Source organism: Heteronotia binoei, chromosome 15 (assembly GCF_032191835.1).
Source record: "Heteronotia binoei isolate CCM8104 ecotype False Entrance Well chromosome 15, APGP_CSIRO_Hbin_v1, whole genome shotgun sequence".
Classification (NCBI taxonomy): Eukaryota; Metazoa; Chordata; class Lepidosauria; order Squamata; family Gekkonidae; genus Heteronotia; species Heteronotia binoei.
Window position 1 is genome coordinate 28,443,982 of NC_083237.1, and position 15,405 is coordinate 28,459,386.

Below are 15,405 nucleotides of genomic sequence, written 5' to 3' on the forward strand. Positions count from 1 at the left end.
AGCAGGGTATGAGCTTTTGTGAGTCAGTGACAAATTGTTAGTCTTTAAGGTGCTACTGCACTCTTGCTCTTTTCTACAGATATAAGGGATGGATGGGTAAGAATCCCCTAACTGAAGCATGCTGAACTAAGCCTAAATCTTTTAAAATTTACTTGGATGCAAGAGAGGTGTCAAGTAAGGAAGGGGATGGAATACAATTTTCACCATCCAGAGAAAAGCCACAAAGTTATTAAGAACACACATTCTGCCAACACACAAAGTGAAAGGAGGAACTGCATGCAGCCACCAACATTTTAAACAGCACCAAGAGACCTTTCACTGCCACTCCCAACCTGGTTTTTAATGGCAGTCCAGATCTGACCTTCCAGGTGCAGGGATCCCCCTCAAGCAAACCCAGAATGATTTGCTGCACACAAACCTCACATTACTCTGATAGAATGATCGACTTCAATGATCTGTAAAGAATGTTTTTACAAGTGGGATTTCTTCATAAAAAAAAAATAGACAAGAGATTGTAAACTTTTAAAACTGTTTAATAAGCCCGGATGCTATTTAAACCACAATACCGTACTGCTTCAGAACATCTGTGTATTTTGCAATTTTGCTCTCCACATTTTTCTCTGCCTGCTTTCGGAGTTTCTACAAGGAGAAAAAGCAAGAAAGGCAGCTCAGGAGTGGATTTCAGCAGTCCAAAAATGCACGTGAAGCACGAGAGAGCTGCATTAGAGCATCAGACAACACAGCTGCTAGTTATTTTAAAGGACAACAAAATTGCCAGAATTACAAGAGAAGATTCACTGAGGATGCCTGAACGACTGATAGGTCTATTGACCTGCTGATATATCATGCGATCAATCAAACTCCTTCACCTTCAGAGGCCTGAGAGTTTTGCTCTCTCTTCTTACAACATCAAGACCCTCCCCACTGGCAACTATAGATAACTCACCATCAGCTCTTTCTTCTTGGCATAGTGGAGCTTGGCCTTCACCTTACGTTTCTCCTCCAGGGTGGCTGTGATGGCCTGGTACTTCCAGCCCACCTCATGGGCAAGGCGGCCCAAAAAAGCAAACTGTTGGCAGAGAGGAGAAGCCTGTTTAGGATTTCCACCCAAACCTGCACTAGTCCAAGCCCTTGGCGTGGTAAGCCACAAGACCACTGTCTCTTGAAGATCTGCATTTCCTGTTGGCAGTTGCACACCTGACCTGCTTCCTGATACCCAGAACAGCCAATGTACTCTCTCTCTCCTCACGAGCACATCTTTGTCCTACAAAAGGGTGGTCTCAGATGGTAGTGCATGAGGGGTTGTCTCATGATCGTGAGACTCAAACAAAAAACGGTGTGTCATCATCACAGACCTGACCCCAAACCTGCACGTGATAGGCTGCTTAAAGTGCCAAGAGTGGCTGCCTTGCCAGCGACTGTGCAGTAAGGCTATGCTCAATAGGTGGAAGCGATTTTTGCAGGCCTCAGGTGCACCAAAAATGATCTAGTTAAGAAGTTGCAGGACGGGTTATACCAGAGCTGATCAGAAAAGACAGCGCACTATGTTTCTTGGCATTGTACTGAAGTAGGAAACTGACAGCTTCTAATGATGCTTCATATCTGGTCAGACTCCAGTCAATCCTTCTAGTCAAATATCTTTTACTGTAACTGGGAGCAGTTCCCCAAGGTTTCAGACTGGGGGAAAATGCATTCATCAGCCCTATTACCCCAGATTCTGTTCACAGCTGAGGTACACAATGCAAGAGCCATATTGGATCAGCGTTCCCAAGATCCATCAAGAGCAGCAACTTTCCTGTTTCCCACAGCAACCAACTAGATGCCCAGGAAGGTCCACAAGGGCCCTAAGGCCAAATCCCACCCCCCACTGCTGTCCCCAACAACAGACACTTAGAAGGTACGCTGCCCGTGAGGCTAACAGCCATCAACAAGACTCTCCGCCATGTATCTAATCCTCCTTTAAAGTCACCACCAAATTCTTTGGCAAGGTTCCACGTCAATGATACGCACACCTTAGAGAAACCCTCAGGACACAGTTTGTGACATCAGATGATGCTAAGTCAGTGTTTAGTGCAGGAAGCACTCCTTTACTGGACCCGAGAAGCACACGAGCACACGCACACACGCAAAAGGAGAACGCACCTTGCGAGTGGGCTTGAGGCGAACCACTTTCAAGGCAGCTGGCACCACCATCCTCTTGCGCTGAAAGAAAAGGACGTTTTACTTGCAGTATTCAAGTTACACATGGCTGCGTTGCAAGAGGCACAAAATCTGCCTCAGTGTTGGTTTTTTTCTCACTCCTCAAGTCAAACAATGTAGGTATGAAAGATAAACATCACTGACAGAACGGGCAGGAAGTTCACACAGTCTCTCTGCTGTGCAACAGGGAGGAAGTTACCTTATCGTAGGGAGGGGGGATGCCATCAAAAACCTTCAGTCTCTCCAAGGCAGCCTGACCACGTTTGGTCTTGTGTGGGAGCATTCCTGCAAGAAGAGAGGAGAGAATGGTGAATAATAAATTTGCACACCTTGCTTTTCTCTACCTTAAGGAGTCTCAATGTGCCTTCACAACTGCCTTCCCTTCTGCTTCCCACAAAAGGTAGATGGGCTGAGTTCTGAGAGGACTGGCCTAAGGTCATCCAGCAGGTTTCATGTGCAGGAGGGAGGAATCAAACCCAGTTCTCCAGACCAGAGTCCACCACTCCTAACCACTGCACCACATTGGACATTTATCTTATACATATCCCTCTGTTCCTTTAGAACGTAGGACAGTGAACACAGGACTGTACTCTCATTTGAGGATTAATCATAGCCTGTAAGTAAGCCAGGCCAAGACAAGTGACTACTCAAGATCACCTAGTACGTTACAAGACAGAGCAGGGATTTGATCCTGGGTCTCCAAGGTCATACTCCAACACTCTGGCACATTAAGTGCTAGAAGCAAGGTGAAAAGCTAGAAATCCTTGATCCCCACATGGCATATATAAGTGAATGATTTATGTAAAAGAAGATATAAATGGTGTTTGTGTGTGTACACAGGATACCAACTGGGAAATCTCCCCGTAGGCTAATATCTAATAAGTTACAGCAGAAGAGTCCTGAAAAGAAAAATGCAACTGAAATTAAGAGAAATGATTTGCAGGTGCTGAGGGCTATACTCCATGGAGACCTTGAATGGCTAACATTTATTCCTTTCAAGAGAATTTGGACTGATGGAAGTGACAACTCACACTTACCTCGCACTGTTCTCCAGAAGATTCGGCTGGGGGCACGGAAGTGATATGGCCCCCGGGAGGGGTTGGTGTTCATACGCTTGCGCAGGAAAGCAAGGTATTTCACTAGGAGAACAGGAAGGATTACAGGGTTAGACTGGGCTGACAAGAAACTTATCACTTGAGCAGGCTTGAACTACAATGCTTAAAAACTACAATGCTGGTTTGAATCTACTGAGGTTTCCTTCTGGTTTTTCTTTAGTATGTTGTATCATGTTAGAACATGCTTGGTACACAGCCACAGGCAGGCCACATGCCCAGCAACATGAACAAACCTTAAGTCCTCATAGTCCCTGACTGATAAATACTAGTAAAGCAGCAATCAAGACTATAGGAGGCTCACCAGAACGCCATCTGAATCAATGACATGGTCTTGTGGCTTCTTACAGGGCTCTTAGTTGTATGAAGCTCTTCTCTTAGCCTCAGAGCTGAACCATGTCTCATGGATGCTCAGAGGCAGAATGTGTCACACGACGGTGGAGGTGGTCTCAGATGGTAGTGCATGTAGGAGTTGTCTCATGGCTATGACACTCGAAGTAAAGGTGGAAAGACATCATCACGGACCACCAGCTCACCACTCCTCAACCCAGCAACGTTAGGTGAAAGGGTCAGGTACGGAGGTGCAGATGGAACACTGCCCATTCCCTGCTGTTCCCAAAGAACAGAGGACATCTGTGACCCTTGCATACTTTCTGTTGGGCATCTGGCAAGCCAGCTGGCCTCCAGGCAGTGCTCTAAGGCAAGCTACATAATGCACATTTCAGAAATGGCCCTTTGTGCTAACGCGGACTTCATTACAGAATGATCACCTATAAAGAGGAATGAGACAGTTCTGGACATTGGATCATTACTTTGGGAATAAAAGCAACCTCTAATAACATGAAGTTGACCATCCCTGCAATCAAATATTAACCTCTTTATCATTCCTACACAATCAGGAGGCTTGAAAGAGACACAAGCCTCCTGAATAGACAGAGTATTACACATAACAGATAACTGCTTTGACCAAATAGGGGAAAATCAGAAACTTGGGACAAATTTAGAAGCTACCATCTTACACTTGTTGCGATAGAAGTTGCCAGAGATGTTGATGCCTTCACATCGCACAACTACAACTTTGCGTCCTATGACAAAAAAAGAAACGAGAACAAATCATCTTCATGGCAAGACAAGATAGTTCTTGCACCACAGAACACTGGCTCAACACCTGAATGTGCATGCTACAAGCTGTAATCTTAAATTCCCCAGTTCTTACATCCAGAAACCACCAAATGGGTCCTTTCTCCTTCCTAGGTGCCATGTTTGAATTCAAGGCTGGCCAGTTATGGCTCAGTAAAAAGCTATGGGCAGCCAGTTCAATTGTTAACATGGGTTCTTGAGGCCCTCCTTTGCACAGGAACTTTAACTCAGCAGGTTCCATTCCTTGGAGGCATAAAGTCCCAGATTCAATCCCTGGCATTTCCAGTTTGATGGGACTCTCATCTGCCAGATGCTTTGACAAACTGCTGCCCACCCTCAACCACACCATGGCCTAGGAACTCAGGGGAACCCTCTCTGATGGGTTGCAAGCCCCTAGAGAGCTGGCAGGTTTATCTGCCTTTTGGAAGGACGTGCTGCTGGTATGCTAGCAGAGGGCAAGGAAATTACACCTATTGCCTCTCTCAGCAGACATCACTGTGAAAAGCAGCAAGGCAGAACACTTGCTGGTAGACAGCAGGACTCTTTTGGTTTGTTTCTCACTATGGTAGAATCATAGAATTAAGAATTGGAAGAGACCTCCAGAGTCATCTGGGCTCTCCTCCATTGGAGGTTTTTAAACAAAAGTTAGATGGCCATCTGATAGCAATCACTGATTCTGTGAACTTGGGGGAAGGTATTTGTGTGTTTCTTACATTGTATTGCTAGATGACCCTGGAGGTCCCTTCCAGATCTCCACATGTCAAGGTATGAGACCTCTCTTTTTGCTTAAACTGAACCTTACCCAGTAATACTTGCTTAGCCACAATAGCTGCCAAGCGACCCAACAGGTGGCCACGTCCATCAACCACCAAGACCTGGAGAAAGAGAGAAATATGAGGGATTTAATCACGGTCTAAGGCGTCTTCCAAGGCACTCTTAAAGGAAGGGGAGCACTGATAGGGCAGAGATTGTCATATAAATGCAGAGATTACAAGGTCTCTAGATATGAAGGATCAGTTCTATCCACCTGCTCCTGCAATGAGATCAGTCAAGGGGTGTCAGTGGGAGGAACCCACATAATCATCTGGCAAGGATGTGTGGTATGGTTTCCTTGGCTCTGGAACCCAGGCTCCCACCCAACAGCTTGCTAACTAAAATTTAGTTCATTGCAAGCCTTCGAGAGACAGCTGAAGGCACTCTGCATTTAGCCATATTTCAAAGAGCTAAGGGCACTTAAGAGGGAGCAGTGACTGCTACTGCTGCCTCACTTCCAATGCAAGACCCACCACATGCCACTAAATGTTACAATGATTCCTCAGTGGATTGCAGCAGGTGCAAGGAATTGACAGGAATTACCCTGTCCTCCAAGAAAAAGTGTGATCAGCTACAGGCCAACAGGAAAGACTTTGAGAGAAAAAAAAAACACCTGAATTCCACCCTAGATTTCCCCCTCTCATTTTCGCTTTGCTCTTCCACTGTATTAATTTGAAGCCTTCCATTAAAAAATTGCTCCCCAACTAAACATGATGTCTTTTCATCCTAAAAGACTTTCATGGATTTAGCCACCATTCATATAGTTTGCTGCAGACAAAACATGCGATTGCAATGGGAATTATATGAAAAAAGCCGGGGGGGGGGCAGAATAATATTTGAAAATGTTGGTGGTCTATTCCAGCTCTGAACATTCCTTTCCATAAAAAACCCTCCACTCCCAAAAGAAAAGAAAGAGAGCAAAGAGAAAGCTAGTAACCTCCCCCACTCTGCATACTGTTTTGGTCTTTGTGCCAAAAACCTTCAGCATCACCACATGCAACCTGTAGTGGCCAGTCTACCTCAGCACATAAATGCCTCATGCCGGATCAGGCCAACGGCCCAGCATTCTGCTTCACTTACTGGTTGACCTGATACGCCAGAATTAGAACTGCACAGAATGCACCCCCCCCCCCCCGCCTCCGAAACAGGAGTTTCCATTTAGCCATCTCTTCCACCGCTGCGCATTCACTAAGTCTTAAAGCTACCTAAAGTGGAGGAAAAAACACTCTTCGCATACTCAGAGACCCTCTCAAGTTTACGACCTAACTCAAAATCAGGCCACGCGGGAAACAGTTCTCTCCCCCTCCCCTTCTCCGCCGCATCTGGGCCCGACTCGCTTTCTCCCTTCCCAAATTCAGGGAGGAGAAGATGAGGGGAGGCCTTGCCCGAAACCTTCCCTCTCCCGCTTCCCCACTAATGCGCCAAACCCCGACTAAGGCCCCCAAAGCCGGCAGCACCTTCGGCTCCGCCATGGCTGCTTCTCGGCGGCCGCACGGAAAGAGACTCCGCCCCGAGCACGCCGCAGGGTTACCCTTTCCGGCCACCTAGAATCCAAGAGCGCACAAGCGGAAGTGACGCATTACACAACCACCCTCCACAGTAGGAGCATTGGCGCATTGTTATTTGCGTGTCCTGGTGGCCGCTTTAGGCTAGTACATCTCTATGGTGGACTCGGTGGAAAACCGTTTCCGTTTGGGACCGGAAAGGCCAACAAGGAGTAAAGGCTGTAACCACCTCCTCCCTTAGAGATAGGTGGGACTTTGAGTCTGTTGATGAGGAGCTACAAGAAGGCACGCAGACTTGAACAAAGTTAGGACTTAAGGCGAAGGGGCTGGAAGAGCCGCGTTAGGGCCGCCGCCACGGGAAATGTGGTTTCTACATAATCCCGTAGTGCTTTTCCCGCCCATTTAAAAACCGCAGCAACAACCTTTCGTTTAACTTTATGTATGCTAGGGACCGAATTCACACGTGACACTTGGAGCACTGGTTAGCCCCTCTGTCGGCGAGCTCATGTGAAAAAAACCAGACTGCAGGGTTTTTTATGGGTTTGTTTTTAACTGGATGCCTTCATGGCCCAGTTGAAGGCTGCCCAGGACCAAGGGAGTGCCCTCTCCGCGCATCCCTGGCTGTACAGCCGATGAGCGGCTGAACCTTAAATGTGGAAGGAGGGCAGGATATAATTTAATAAAATTAAAAATGGTGGAGCTTACCAGCTCTGGGCACAAAAAAATAAATATGTGCTAAAAAAAAGTTCTTGCCACTCACGGAGGGAAGGGAGAAGCTGGTGGACTTTCTTCAGGAGGTAAACCAGAAGAAAGAAAAGCTCTGTGAAAAGACTATAAAGTTTGAATACAAATTCAACCCATTATTGGGCCACTCATGTTTTCAGCTCCTGCCAGATTTGGTTTTGCGTTAGCTGGCCCAGAATTTTCTCCTCATTAGAACACAGTACATTTCTCACTCAGATATCTCTGTTGGGGACTGTATCTTTTAAAAAATCTTTTCATTTTGTAGCAATATTTTTTTCATATATGAAAAATAGCATTCAGGAAACAAAAAAGAATCAGAAGGAATGTAAGATGTACTCTGAAAGGAGGGCAAAGGTAAATTATGTTTAAAGATGGAATTGGTGAACTCTCTTGGAATTCTTTTGTCTGTTTTATCCTATTAAATAAGAACTTGAGTGATTGTTTTCTCTCCCAGATAGACTTGGAGGGGAAGGAGGCTGAACTAGAACTTGCAAAGCTTCCCTAATGGTTATCTTCAATACATTATTGAAACCACACATTTTCCTGAACAGTGGTCCCTGGTTTGTAAAGTGAACACATTGGCTCTTTCAAAAAAAAAAAAAAAAAGATGCACACACATACATGAAGGATATATATTTGCGGTCACTGTGAATTGTAGAATGAGCTTGTGTTTCCCTCCCACAAAGGACTATTGATGGGGTTAGGCAAGATTCAAGCCATCAGCAAACATCTTAATGGGGGAGGGGGTTAGGTGAAGAACATGAAAAGTCTCCAGTAAATTCACTCCACAAGAGGCCCAATCCTAATTTCTCAGCCCTCTCCTACTGAACCTTAGCTTGTTTCTTCAGAATCTCCCAGGCTCTTGTGTGTACTTGGGAAGAGTTTGAGAGGTCCCAGCCTCTCATATTCTGATAGATAGATGAGTTTCTCTCATGCCACTGAAATTTCTGAGTGTTGCGGAGGACTAGGCACCTTCAAAAGCTTTCAGGGAGCCCAGGCTAACATGCAAGGAAGAAGACAACAGATACACACTACTGATCCTGAGTTGCTCAGGTTACCATGCAAAGTGACAACTGAGGTTTACTTGGCTTGGCAGGCCATTTCCCACCCATGGGGCCTCACTGTGCTCCCTCAAGGACTCCTCAAGTTTGTACATTATAGATAAACTAAACTTATACATCCCACACTTCTTGGAAATCCATGGAAAGATAAATCCTGCAGATTGATGTTTACACTGTCTGTTTTATTGGCATAGATCCCCCCCCCTCACCCTGCAGACACAGAGCTTCAAAAACAGGCTTGGTCCTGTGGATATGACATCCCCAGCTGCCTACGAACTTCATCCAGGATGAAGTGGACCAGTTCACTGTCTGCATGAGACATGATGGGGCTCTCCTTCAAGCCTGTGGGAGAGGGATAAGAGAACAGAGTCAAATTCAAACTTTGAGTCAAAATTGACTGTCCCAAGTGGCCACACAGCCATGCCCACCTGCTTGGCACTCTGATGCTGTGAACTACCCCTCCCAGCAGCCCCTGGAATAATTACCTTGGAGGAGACATTGTCGGACATGTTCTGCTTCATAACGCAGACCTGTGCCATTGGGGAAGTTTAGTTTTTGGGAGGGAGGGGGAAGGGGGAATTCTTCATTCTTCCCATTGACAACCAGCTGAACTGGGCACCAGAAGGTACTTGGAACCTACAGGCACAGGAGAACAAGCAGGAAACCAAAACGGGACTCAGAATTAGGTGCCAAGAAAAGGAACATGTTAGTGCTTTATTCATACAGTTAATGCTTAAGGGTTCAGACATTCCCAGTAGGAAGTTCCAAGATAAGTATATTCTGATTTTAAAAAATTTGCGTAAGCAAGGTTTATGCGCCCAAGTAATCCTAATGGACCATTATGAAAAACAGAATTCTGCTTTGCATATACAAATAAAAATATTTGCATAATATGTTAATTGTGGGAATGGCAGAGATAAAGGCAAGGCCCGCAAGCACTGCACAAAATAATGGCAAATTCTGCTTAGCTCCTGATCCTCTTCATAACGGAGGTGGCTTGCAATAGTATGTCAGAGGTCCAGATTGCACACTTTTAGGGATCTCTGCCTGGTACCTCAAACCCACTCTATTGCACCTCTCTTCCTCCCCCCCCCCCACCACCAATGGTATTACATTAACAGTATACCAGTGGAGCTGATTTCAATGGGGGGCAATGCAATTATAACCCTATTGTAAATTGAATTCAGTCAGCTCTTAAGTAATCAGCAACGGTTTATTCAAGAAATAGTCACAAACAACATAGGCAACTCAATTCAATATATACCCTGTGGCCAAATAAAACACGCCCCCTTTAGTTGGCAGCAATCCCTCCTATTGGTCTCTCCAGGATAATTTATTTGCATTTCCTGGAAGAATTGCCTCGTGTCCTGAATGGCCGGTTCTAAGAGAATGGCCAATCAGAATGTAGGTATCAGGATCCTGAAGAGTAATAGAAGCAGGACTTGAGTTCAGCAGCTCACAGGAGCACAGCTCCTGAACCTTTCTGAGGGTTCCCCCTCTTCCTCCCCACCTACCTTGTCCATTGAATAGTAGGTGCAGCTGCATAACAATCCCTGGATTAGGAGAGCGGGCAGCCAGCCAGCCACCAGGAGCTTTGCCAAACCCCCAGCAGCCCTCATTAACCTCTGGAGAAGCCCGTGCCACCCTTTCTCCACTTATGTGATTTTGGGGGTGGGTGGCTTACTGGCCTTTTGACTGTAGGGTGGGGGGGTGGCCAAGGAGAGCCCCAGGTGAGCGGGGCCTGCTTGGGCTGACTGGATCTCTATCCAGCCCAAGAAGGCCTCACTTGCCTGGGGCTCTCCTTTCTTGCATCGGGTTGCTTTTGGCTGATGGAGAGCAGCATATGCTAATGAGTTATGCTAATGAGCTCCATCACCTATTTTTTTACAAAATGATCCCTGAATAGAAGTATGCTTCAAGTTTGAGTTAGTACCCTAGTGAGAACTACAATATGTAACAAACCCCCTCACACACCTTCAGTATTGGGGCCCAGACCCAAATTGAATCTGCCCACTTTTTTCTTTCTTTTCAGTTTGAAGTCTGATTTGCTTCTGTCAGCACTTAAGTTATGTCTAAAGCACCTCCTGGTCTCTCTCCAACAGAGTGTGATGTTCAAGCTTTAGCTCTGGACTTCTCCATCATGTCCTAAGCACCCCTTGCAGAGTTGCCTCCAAGGGCAATCTCTGCTCCAGGATTTTTGTTCTGATCAAGGCCCACTGTCTCTCTCTTCAGGATAACAGCAGGATGACACATCCTGATTGGGGTGAGCTTACCTCAATGATCCCTTTGGTGCCACTGATGCTTGCTCGGTTGGGCAGGTTGGTGGTCAGAGTGTAAGTAAGGACAGCTTGGCGACTGCCTGAGAAGTTCAGGATGATAGACCCCGTTTTGTCTACCCCTGGCAGGGGAGAAAGGTGTATTCAACAATGGCAGGGCCTTGAGAGCTTATATGTACATTGTCCCTCTACTCCCAGGAAAAACTTCCACCCTACCCACTGCCTATAGCCACTATGTTGACCCACAAGTCAGATCACAAGCAAGGGCTGACAGGACACTGTGGTTTTAATAAAGGCCTCACAGGCAGAAAATCAACAACTGGATAAAAAGAAATGAAGGAATGCTGGAGGAGGAATGAGCTGTCTCCAAGTAAAATTCCATCTGCGATCACCCCCCTCTTTCTGGTTCAGTGAACAATAGTTGTCAGCAACTGATGACAGCAGCCCTCCCGCCACCACTGACCATTGCCAGTTCAGGGTCCCTTTGCAGGCATGCAGTTAACTTGCTGGTTTCAACTGGAACTGTTGGGTGTGGGGAAGTCTGCTCATCTTCCAGAAAGTTCTCTTGTAGCAGTGTCCAGATTGGTTGTAGGTCAGAAGATCAGTGGCCTCAATTTCCTATAAATGACTATTCTCATCTGGCTGCTCTTTTGGAAAGCCCTCCTTTTCATTTATTTTCATTTATTCCCCACCTTCCTTCCCAAGGGTGACCCAAAGAAGTTGACATCATTCTTCTCTTTTCCATGTTATCTTCACAACAACCCCGTGAGGTAGGTTAGGCTGAGAGCGTAGGCCACCCAGCAAGCTTCACTGCAGAATATGGATTCAAACCTGGGTGTTCCAGATCCTGGTGCAAAAATAACCCCTACATCATGTCAGTTGGCCAATCATGTTCCCTTTCTACATTTTCTGTCTCCTGACCATTGCATCACTATGCTGTGTCTTCTACAGCAAAGTCATCCTTGCAAGATGTCTCATATTTGGCTGAAGCTCAAATATGTAGTTTGCAATAAAGAATTCTTTTTGGAACACTAAGCCACACTGGAGTTTGGCAGTCCTACCAGAAACTCCCATGGAAGAAGAAGACTGCAGATTTATACCCCGCCCTTCTCTCTGAATCAGAGAATCAAAGTGGCTTACAATCTCCTATATTTTCTCCCCCCACAACAGACACCCTGTGAGGTGGGTGGGGCTGAGAGGGTTCTCACAGCAGCTGCCCTTTCAAGGACAACTCCTACAAGAGCTATAGCTGACCCAAGGCCATTCCAGCAGGTGCAGGTGGAGGAGTGGGGAATCAAACCCGGTTCTCCCAGATAAGAGTCTGCACACTTAACCACTACACCAAACTGGCTCTCTGGATGCAAAAACCCCTCCCAAACACACCATGACTGACCTGTATCATGCAGGAAACCAGAGGCCACAATGGACTCTGGCTTCTCTGCTTCAAAGACCATGTAAGCCAACTGGACACAATAGAGGCCAATGTCCAGCAAGCCACCTCCTCCCAGATCTTTCTCTGTACACCTGGGGACTGTCAGCAGAGGTAAGCCAAAATCAGCGTGAACCATCACCACGTTCCCGATGGTCCCTTGCTTCAGCAGGGAGCGAAGCTTCTCAGAAGCAGGGAAAAAACGGCTCCAGAAGGCCTACAATAGAAGAAAGTTATCCTGGAAGTTGTATCTGGATTTATGTGTCTTTGGAAGAAGAATTAGGGTTCCCAGGTCCAACTCAGGAAATATCTGGGGGCTCTGGGGGTGGAGCCAGGAGCAAGAATGTGACAAGCATGACTGAACTCTGAAGGGAGTTCCAGCCATTGCATTTAAAGGGACCACATTCCTTTTAAATGCCTCCCCTTCATTGGAAATAATGGAGGATGAGGGCACCTTTTGGGGGGGCTCATAGAATTGGACCCTCTGGTCCAATCTTTTTGAAACCCTTTTTTTTAGGAGAGGTACTAGATGCTATGCTGAAAATGTGGTGCCTCTACATCAAAAAACAGCCCCCCCCAAGAGCCCCAGACACCCACAGATCAATTATCCATTATGCCCTATGGGGACCAGTCTCCATACGTATGGAGTGCCCAGTGGACATTCAACCCCCCCCCTGCCTTCTGATAATCCTGAAGTGGGGGGAGGGCCTCCAAACCAGGGGATCCCCTGCCCTCAACTGGAGATTGGCAACCCTAGCAATTTATCCAATATTTGACCAAACAAACCTCACTTATACTAAGCCGTTGATGGCCATTGGAGTGTCAGACAAGGATTTGAGGTGACTCGAGTTCCAGTCCCCCGCTGCTACCAAGGAAGACTCACTGGGTGTTCTTGGGCTACTGCTAGTCATTTTCTCTCCGTCAAACCCACCTCATAGGATGGTTGTTGTGTGGATAAAATGGAGGAGGGGAAAACAATGTTGTAAACTACTTTGGATCCCCACAAAGGAGATTAGCAGAGTACAATAAGCATATGAATAAATGTCTTGTGAGTGGCTGCTGAGCACAGAGAGGAAATCTTCCACAGGTCTTGCCAGGAAGTCCCAACTTTGAACATTAGGGGGCACCACAGCCTCTTACCTCCATGAGGAAGACCCCCTTTTCCTGGGCTGCCTGCACCATCGCCTTGACTTCTGTAGTATTCATGCCCATTGGTTTCTCACACAGCACATTCTTCCCAGCCTGGATGAAGAGGAGGGTGCACGGGAGATGATATGGATGGATCACCCCCACGTACACCACATCTGAGGAAGGAAAGGCATCCAAGAGGAGTGCAGAGTTAGGAAAAAGAATTGCCTAATTCAGAAGGGTTAGGAATGGGGAGGGGGGGAATAGCTCCATCTTCTCTGCATTCCCACCTGCCCTACAGACTTTTCTCTTTTCTCCTACCACCTCTCCTCCAATACTTCCTGTATTGTGGAACCAGCCAAGATTCCCCTTCCTAAGTCTTGGGTTTTTTATTATTTAAAAAATGATTTGCATGCTGCCTATCAGGGCCTTCAAGGGAGCAAACAATTTAAATCGACATTTAAAAACAATACATATATTTAAAACCCCTTATACTTATAGCCACACAACAACACTTTGAAGTAGGTCAGACCAAGAAAGGGCAAGGAGCCGAAAACTACCCAGCGAGCTCTTAGGCTCAAGGGCAGTTTTGAAACAGAGTCTCCCTCATCCCCAATCCAAAACTCTAAATCAAGAGGCCACACTAGTTCCCACTTGCCATGCAGAAGTGTCCAAGGTACACTCTCTAGCATCTCCAAGGAAAAGGATCTGACAGCTGCCTAAGGAGTTAAAAAGCTGCCTGTTAGTGAGAGTGAAACGAAATGGCATTTTCTGCATGGCCATCTATGTTCCCTTGCCAAGCCCCCCCCCCCCCAAATTCAGATGAAAGTTTCTCACCAACATCTGGATCCTGAGCCAGTTCTGTATAAGCCCCATAGGCCTTGGGGATGTTATGGGTCTGGGCATATTTCTGTGCCCGGCTGAGTTCACGAGAAGCAATGGCCACCACCTTGGGACAGAGAATTTACCTGGGTGGGATTCCACCTTCACCACTGTAACATTAGGGCAAAAGAAAGCAGCCTCTTCTTCTCAAGGGCCATGGGGTGTCCCCCACCCACTCCAGTGGTACGTAACATTATTGCAGAAGTTGTACTTCCAGTTTTTATGTTGGTGCCCTAGAAAGATCATTCCTTTTCCAGAGGACCTGACTTTCTCATTTCAGGATTCAGAACCTCCCCTCTGCCCCCCCCACCCCCACACACTATGGATTCTAGTTAAACCAACCAACTCTCCTCTGCTTCCCACAAACCCAGGTGTCCCAGTTTCCCTGCCATGAGTACTATTTTGAGCTGCTAAAAGTAGTTCAGAGCTCTTCTGAAGCAAAAGAGATTCCCACTTAGTCCTTTATTATGGGTGCCCATCTCTTCCCTACCATTCGCTCTCTCCATCCTACCTTATGATTCTCAGAGGGCAGAGTCTTCAGGGCCACTAGGAAATCGTGGCTGATCTTGCCAGCAGAACAAATCCCCCAGCACAAGGGCCCCATCACAGAAGAGAACAGAAAATGCTGCCACCGGCTTGAAAAATCACAGCTAGGCAGAAACAGCACTCTCTGGTATGAACTTTGAACTTGGGCATCAAGCTTACATAGAGAAAGAGAAACCAGCAGAGGGCAGTAAAACCTTAGAAACAGAATTATGTATAGTGGGAACACAAATATGTGACTTTGTGGCCTGATCAAGGGAAGACAGTTTCTTCCATAGCCCCATTTTTCAACTGCAAAGGCCTGGGGGGCTCAAGCCTGCCCACTCAGAAGAAGAAGAAGAAGATATTGGATTTATATCCCGCCCTCCACTCCGAAGAGTCTCAGAGCGGCTCACAATCTCCTTTACCTTCCTCCCCCACAACAGACACTCTGTGAGGTGGGTGGGGCTGGAGAGGGCTCTCACAGCAGCTGCCCTTTCAAGGACAACCTCTGCCAGAGCTATGGCGGACCCAAGGCCATGCTAGCAGGTGCAAGTGGAGGAGTGGGGAATCATTACCCGGTTCTCCCAGATA

At 46.7% G+C, this 15,405-nt stretch overlaps 2 protein-coding genes and 3 non-coding genes across 5 annotated transcripts; all 5 read right to left on the minus strand.

Annotated features, from left to right (window-relative positions):
- Window positions 1-517: 517 nt before the first annotated feature.
- On the minus strand, window positions 518-6,931 carry RPL13A (ribosomal protein L13a). The gene is made up of 8 exons (XM_060256738.1): window positions 6,722-6,931; window positions 5,254-5,326; window positions 4,331-4,396; window positions 3,237-3,338; window positions 2,399-2,484; window positions 2,143-2,202; window positions 947-1,069; window positions 518-639 (listed from the first exon to the last, which is right to left on the minus strand). Exons 1-8 carry the CDS (start codon window positions 6,734-6,736, stop codon window positions 553-555), a joined length of 612 nt encoding a protein of 203 aa, XP_060112721.1. The 5' UTR covers window positions 6,737-6,931; the 3' UTR covers window positions 518-552.
- LOC132584908 (small nucleolar RNA Z195/SNORD33/SNORD32 family) lies at window positions 1,275-1,358 on the minus strand. Its single transcript, XR_009556283.1, has one exon. It is a non-coding gene; the product is annotated as a small nucleolar RNA Z195/SNORD33/SNORD32 family (small nucleolar RNA).
- LOC132584909 (small nucleolar RNA SNORD34) lies at window positions 2,270-2,347 on the minus strand. Its single transcript, XR_009556284.1, has one exon. It is a non-coding gene; the product is annotated as a small nucleolar RNA SNORD34 (small nucleolar RNA).
- LOC132584907 (small nucleolar RNA Z195/SNORD33/SNORD32 family) lies at window positions 3,755-3,839 on the minus strand. Its single transcript, XR_009556282.1, has one exon. It is a non-coding gene; the product is annotated as a small nucleolar RNA Z195/SNORD33/SNORD32 family (small nucleolar RNA).
- Window positions 6,932-8,735: 1,804 nt separating the features above from the next.
- On the minus strand, window positions 8,736-14,962 carry LOC132584813 (trans-1,2-dihydrobenzene-1,2-diol dehydrogenase-like). The gene is made up of 7 exons (XM_060256737.1): window positions 14,801-14,962; window positions 14,245-14,356; window positions 13,420-13,583; window positions 12,244-12,496; window positions 10,848-10,972; window positions 9,060-9,210; window positions 8,736-8,916 (listed from the first exon to the last, which is right to left on the minus strand). Exons 1-7 carry the CDS (start codon window positions 14,891-14,893, stop codon window positions 8,801-8,803), a joined length of 1,014 nt encoding a protein of 337 aa, XP_060112720.1. The 5' UTR covers window positions 14,894-14,962; the 3' UTR covers window positions 8,736-8,800.
- Between the last annotated feature and the right edge of the window lie 443 nt (window positions 14,963-15,405).

Excerpts from the sequence above, each read along its gene's own strand:
- RPL13A (XM_060256738.1), bottom strand. Across the intron at positions 2,485-3,236 it reads CTTCTGGAGAACAGTGCGAG|GAATGCTCCCACACAAGACC; the intron begins GTAAGTGTGAGT and ends CTCTTCTTGCAG. Across the intron at positions 640-946 it reads CCAAGAAGAAAGAGCTGATG|AAACTCCGAAAGCAGGCAGA; the intron begins GTGAGTTATCTA and ends TTCTCCTTGTAG.
- LOC132584813 (XM_060256737.1), bottom strand. The coding sequence starts at position 14,893 with ATGGGGCCCTTGTGCTGGGGGATTTGTTCTGCTGGCAAGATCAGCCAC. Across the intron at positions 13,584-14,244 it reads GGCTCAGGATCCAGATGTTG|ATGTGGTGTACGTGGGGGTG; the intron begins GTGAGAAACTTT and ends TTCCTTCCTCAG. Across the intron at positions 10,973-12,243 it reads TGGTTTCCTGCATGATACAG|GGGTAGACAAAACGGGGTCT; the intron begins GTCAGTCATGGT and ends CTCCCCTGCCAG.